Genomic DNA, 6,132 nt, shown 5'->3' with positions numbered 1-6,132 from the left:
CTGGAAGTCGGCGTCTCTCGGCGAGAGATCGACGTTAGCTCGGCTCGATCGTCCCGTATCACGGAGGTCGACGTCGTTGGTGGCTGCAGAGGTGTCTCGACACCGGGCGTCCCGCGAGCACGGGCCACCGATTGGTCCGTTGGCACTTTTGAAGGCGGGATCAGGAGGCAACGCCGGAAAAACAACAAAAACGAGGAGCGGGAGGATTTAACCTATAGCCGGCACGTTTGACGCGGCGCTTCGTCGACGACGCTCGTCGCGGCGCCTGCGCGCACCCCTTCGCATCGGTTGACGCCTGGTCGACGCTCCAACCCCCACCCTCTCCGCCACCGTCACGAGACGACGCCTACCTTCGCCCACTGAACGTCGTGCAATTGTTGATCGTTGGCTACGTGGTAGTGAAACCCGTTCTACATCTCTCTCCACCCTCTGCTCGCTTTCTTTCTCTTCGCTTCACCCCGTTCATCCCCTTTATCGGGCCGGATAGAACGATACCTAGCGTCGCGGTGTTGCTCACTGGAATCAGATCCATCGACGCTGCAACGCGGTAGGATGAAAAAAAAAAATGCTCTTTGAGCATGCTGCTTTGGCTTGCTCGCAGTCTCTTTGAGAGGGCTGATTGATGCAGCGGTGGAGTAATTAGACGTAACGAGGCTTTGGTCGCGTAATGATGAATGACGGTGGTGGTTACACGGTGATGTCGATATTGTTATGTCACCTTCATGGAGCATTGTAAACTATGAATGAGTGCATTACCACGATGTAAAGATACGATTCAACGAGATTCTAAGACTATGAAGAATAGATCAACGGGTTAATCGATATGACCTATATAATTATTTCACGCATCGCTTACGTAATAGACGATAACGAAGGAATAAGGAAGATTGCAAATATAATAAGAAACGAGAAATTTCAAATAATCAAGACGAAATATAAATTCGTGCAGGTATAGTACCCGCAGGTCATCGTCGTTGGGGCGTCTTGCATTCCCGCGACGTCGTCAAAGAGTCGAGCTCTGAAAAGACTAGTTAACGGAGCAATTAATCGTCCGATCGAACTTCCGATTCCTGAAGTGTTCCCCCGGACAAATCGAGCGAAATCCACTATCCGGCCGGTTTAGTGGTGAACAGTCGCAGTGGCCTCGATAATAGCGGCGAAGTCGGTACCGGTGGTAATGGTAGTGGTGGTGGCGATGGTGGTGGTGAATTCAGCCGGAGGGGTTGCCAGGTCCGCCATGCTGGATTCCTACCGCCGAACGACCCTGTGGTTTTCCGGTAATCGTTGCCAGGGATGCAGCCAGGCATTCTCACCCCTCCATGCAACCCTCGAGGAACTCGAGACCACGCCCCATAGCTCGAAGGCGGACCAATGACGCCTGGACGTCGCGACGCGGCCGTCCACCAATAGGATTACCCTCTGATACGGTCTTTCGCTTGTCAATGACTGCTGCACGACCACCCTCGCCTACCTCTCGCTGGGGTGCTTTTCAATTTCGGGCCCGCACCCTCATAAACGCAGCCAACCGCCCCGTCCACCCACCCCAACACATCGGGCCGCTTCGATAGCCGGCCACGTACACTGTGAAACGTGAGCAAGTGTACGGCGGACGCTTTGCCGAGCTCCCAGGGGCGGATACAGAGGGGGTGATTAAAAAAGATGCCTGGGGAGACGAGACGAGTCGCGTTAAAGGGTAGCGTGAGTCGAAGGTGAGACGCTGCGAGGAAATCGCTGTCGGCGTAAGAAGTGCTTCTGTGCACTTGATTGACAGGTTTGAAATTTATTTAATTATTTACTTATCTATTTCTAGACAGCCTGTGTATGTCCACTTTCACAGTGAAATATGAAAACTAGCGTATTTTAATAGCCCAATAATCCTAACATAAATCTAATCCACTTTTGCAGTGTGATACAACGAATAGAATTCACTGGAATAAAAGAGGAAGAGGATTAAAGAACGCAAATCAAGACGTGACAAAATAATTACAAAGATGATGTAAATTTCTGGAGCTAAAAATGCAGTTAATATTATTCTTTGGTTTCTTCCTATGGCAAAGAAACCATCGTGACAAACAAGCTTCTTACTTTTCAAAAATATAAGGAATAAATACTCGCGTTAAATTCGGTTGGGATAAATGCAATATATATTCAGTCGTGCCGGGTTATATTTAAAATAAATAGTATTCATATTGACGTTGCATATTTAAATAATACAAGCGGATAAATATTATCGCGAACGTTGCTGGCGCTTTCCAATATCTTTTGCACCGTGGCTACCATCTAAAAAATTCGAACTTCCTGGGTTTCCAAGTTTCTCCATCCACCCGTGGCACGGACACAAGCGAACTTGTTTTATCAGTCATGCACCGAGACGCGAAGGAGGATTCACGTGCAGATAGATGCCGCGGGAAGTGCACGCGTGTTTATGAATATGTCCGACGAGAGAGTCATGTGCACACACGAATTGATACGAGGGTGAGTTGGGTCTCCGTACAGAGACGTTCCACGTGTATACGTACGCTCATAAATAGAAGCAACCATCCATCTACTGATTAAAACGAGCGGAAACACATACGGGGGATGAATAAATACGGACGTACGTACGTGGGAGTGCGTGCCCATCAAAAACATTTTTCGTGTGTAAATTGGAAAAATATGCGGTCGACAGTTAGTTTGCAAATTAATTCAAGCTCGCGGTTTGACAATTAGAATCGTTTATCCATGAAATCGCAATGGAATAACAGATAAGATCGCGCGGGGTGAAAAAATTTCATCGATTTAAAATAAAAAATATTCCAGATTATAACGAAATCGCTTTGAATAAATCTTTCTTTTCACATTTCTTTAGTAGAAGAGTTAAATGCGAAAACTTTTATTCTTAACCCCTTGGCTTACGACTTAAGTTCCAATGACGCGTGTCATAGTGAACAGCAAGGTCAATCACACGTCGAGCCATTTTATTTGCGAAAGCGAAGAAGGATAACACGCAACTGAGGCAGGAAAACATTTACGAAAATTAACCACGAGAATGACGATGGGCCAAATCACGTCTCTCACCCGTAATAGTCACGTTTGGCCCGTTGTCCATACCACGAGTCTCACACGATATTGTAGGCGAATGGTTAATAATTAATGGTTATTTTATTGCTCGATATCATTCGAAAGACATGCTTACCCATTCCCAGTCTAAATAATTTTTTCCTTAAATTGACAATGAACGTCTAATTACTGTAAGTCCATTACTAGTACTTAACATCTACGTTACATCTAACCAAACTAAAAATCTTCCACGTAACACACCCTGATAAAAGTCTCGCTCAAACCACGTGTTAGTCTCGTTTATATATAAAAATGTTTCATACAAACATAAACACTCTTAATATGAAATCTATTATTGCGGAGCTATGGGACCGACATCGGCGGATGTCGCTGGCATGCTCGTTTGATAGGCTGGAAAATTGGCTAAAACCTTATCGATAACCTCGCACGCGTTTTTAAACACGGTCATTGCGTCATGCTCAGCGTCGATGGCCACCAAAAGCTTGCTGTAGTACTTGAGAATCGATTTGTTCCGTTTATGGAAATCCTTGATCTGACACTTGATGTAATCGAAATTAATCAGCAATCTCTCGGTGGCTATCACGTATCTGGCCATTATCCGGTCGCTCATAACCGAGTTTCGAACGTTCAGAAACAGAACGAGATCGGGCGGTCGCACTTCTTTGTCGAACAATTGGCCCTGTGTCTTCTGCCGTGGAAAACCTGCCACGATGAACCCTTTCTTCACGTTTAATTGCTCCAGCATCCTTATCGCAATCAATTCCACTAATATGTCCGATGGAACCAGTTGACCCCTCGATATTAAACGCGCCAACGCGAAGGCTTTATCCGTTCTCCTGGACACCTCGCTTCGTAACACATCCGCGCATATTATGTCTTCGAAACCGTATTTCTCTGCCACCTTGTTGCACAGGGTTCCTGGAATGATCCATTACGAGTTACGGAAAAATTCGCCTAACCTTCCTCATTTTTTTTCTGAATTTTTCGACCAAACTTTCTGTGCTTTTATGGGCACGTAAAAGTCAGAGTAACGATAGGCTTAAGGACCTAGGCAGGAAAGGGCTATAAAAGAGGAAAGCAGTGAAAGCGAGTGGACGCTGTGGGAACCAGATTCATCGGGAAAAGGTTCGTCGACGAACAGTCCACCGATGAATTTGCAATATTTTCGGCGACCGAAGGGTTGAAAGGAGTTTTTGGGGAAAATTAGAGAAAACGAGGGACGATCCTCCCAAGAAGGCAGAGCTGTGTCGAGCTTCGTAGCGAGGGTCAGAGGAAGCAATTAGGAGAATTCTTTGGAACTGTTTTTTCTCGTTACGTATACATTACTCGATCAACTGCTCTCTTTGTACAATCTTATTTTAATAATAAATATAGTCACTAGTCACCACTTAATGATTGCAAAAAGCGTTCAATTTCTCGAATTTCTAGCTTGGAAAATAGAATAAAAATTGTGGAAAGTTAGGCAAAGGATAATGGGACTATTAGGTTATGCGAGTAGCAATTTCGTACTATGTTGAATGGAAATAAATTCAGTAACTTTTTCCAGCTCCTGGCCCTCCAATCACGAAAATGATCGGTAATCCTGATTCTTTGATCGCTGTGGTGTCGACATTGATGCCTTTTGGAAGAGAGTCAACCAGAGGATCGGTAGGCTTTATACAATTGCCCATAAAATCGGTCTCCTGGGATTTTCTCTTAACTATAAAACCTCTTTCCGTCTGTAATCTTGGTCCAAATACATTTAACTATTCTTCCAATCCACGTTGCATCATGTAGAAATTCTGTCCAAATTTTCGCTTCCTGGGATCACGTATATTGTTCATTATGAAGTTTGTTTATAACTGTGAATAATATAAGACGTGAACACTATTAATGGTACTAAAAATTGATATATCTTTCCTTAGAAAAATGTTCTATTAATCCGTCCTTTTGCACTGTAAAAATTAATTATTTTCGCTGGAGGAAGAAATTAAATAAAAAGTACATGGTGAAGTTTAAATGTGTAATACCAAATAATTAACCTAGCTTTTTAAATTGAAAGCAAGATGTCTCGCAAGGTTTATTTCACTCTACTGTTTCTGTAGTCGGATTCCTTCCTCGCCGATTATCGATATTTTAATTCGAAATTTTTATGAATCGTTTATTAGAATAAAATTGGCGTAAGACAAATTCGCACGATTCGCAAACGCTCGGATTAAAATTTACGATATTTGCAACAATAATTGTTGAGAATCGATTACATAAAATTCAATGAAACGCCTTTCTTGGATCAATTATACCGGGATTCCTACATTTTTGACTGTGCATAATTAACGATGTGATCATTCGTTGATAAAATTCAGAGCGATTGCAATACAATGAGTGAAATTGGATCATGTCAGAGGACCCTGAGCTCTATGTTCTGAAATACCGACCACGTATAGAATTTAATTTCTAAAATCGATAAAGCAAATATAAGAATAAACCTTTGCTCAAAGAATTTTTTAACAATGTAAATATTTATATAATTCAGTGATATAATTGAATACGAAGATATTTAAACTTTGTTTGAATTTTATATTTACGCATAGTTAAAGATCTATCATCAACTTCTTTAAGTTGCAACTCTTCTTTCCCTTCTTATTAGAATAGTTGCTTAATTGCTGTCTACCCCATGAATCAAAGTCACAGTGATTTGATTACTTGTAGGTCTATCTAGATACCCTATACATAATTTTTTGAATATCATTGGTTCAGTAATTACATTCGTTCTCTTGTAGGACATGACTTGGTTGGCAGTGACTTGGATGTTACAGAGTTGAGTGAGACTATTCGGTGAGGGTACCGCAGGGTGTCAAAGCTAGGAGTTATGTTATGCAAAGAGTGTTTTGCATTCTTATTCTCTCATATTCTTTTATACCAAATAGAAAAGTTACAGCACGTTAAATTCTCTCGCTACTGTATTCTCCATAAATATCTGCACATCCGATTTTCGAATTTGTAAATTACACTTTGTTACTTTCACGCCTACAAAATTTTGTCCAATGAATACCATACCGATACTAACCAAGTCACGTCGAATTATATTTCGTT

The 6,132-nt window shown here is 42.5% G+C and overlaps 1 protein-coding gene across 1 annotated transcript; it reads right to left on the bottom strand.

Annotated features, from left to right (window-relative positions):
• Positions 1–3,391: 3,391 nt before the first annotated feature.
• Positions 3,392–5,824, bottom strand: LOC108553767 (adenylate kinase isoenzyme 1). The gene is made up of 3 exons (XM_017908798.1): positions 5,711–5,824; positions 4,598–4,778; positions 3,392–3,978 (listed from the first exon to the last, which is right to left on the bottom strand). Exons 1-3 carry the CDS (start codon positions 5,822–5,824, stop codon positions 3,392–3,394), a joined length of 882 nt encoding a protein of 293 aa, XP_017764287.1.
• Positions 5,825–6,132: the final 308 nt, after the last annotated feature.

This window comes from Eufriesea mexicana, unplaced genomic scaffold (assembly GCF_001483705.2).
Source record: "Eufriesea mexicana isolate 0111107269 unplaced genomic scaffold, ASM148370v2 scaffold13082, whole genome shotgun sequence".
NCBI classification, from domain to species: domain Eukaryota; kingdom Metazoa; phylum Arthropoda; class Insecta; order Hymenoptera; family Apidae; genus Eufriesea; species Eufriesea mexicana.
The sequence above is the reverse complement of the archived record's forward strand: the minus strand, read 5'-3'. Positions and strand labels throughout refer to the sequence as shown.

Excerpts from the sequence above, each read along its gene's own strand:
- LOC108553767 (XM_017908798.1), bottom strand. The coding sequence starts at position 5,824 with ATGTCCTACAAGAGAACGAATGTAATTACTGAACCAATGATATTCAAA. Across the intron at positions 4,779-5,710 it reads CTGTGACTTTGATTCATGGG|ACGGAAAGAGGTTTTATAGT; the intron begins GTAGACAGCAAT and ends CCAAGATTACAG. Across the intron at positions 3,979-4,597 it reads AGGGCCAGGAGCTGGAAAAA|GAACCCTGTGCAACAAGGTG; the intron begins GTTACTGAATTT and ends GGATCATTCCAG.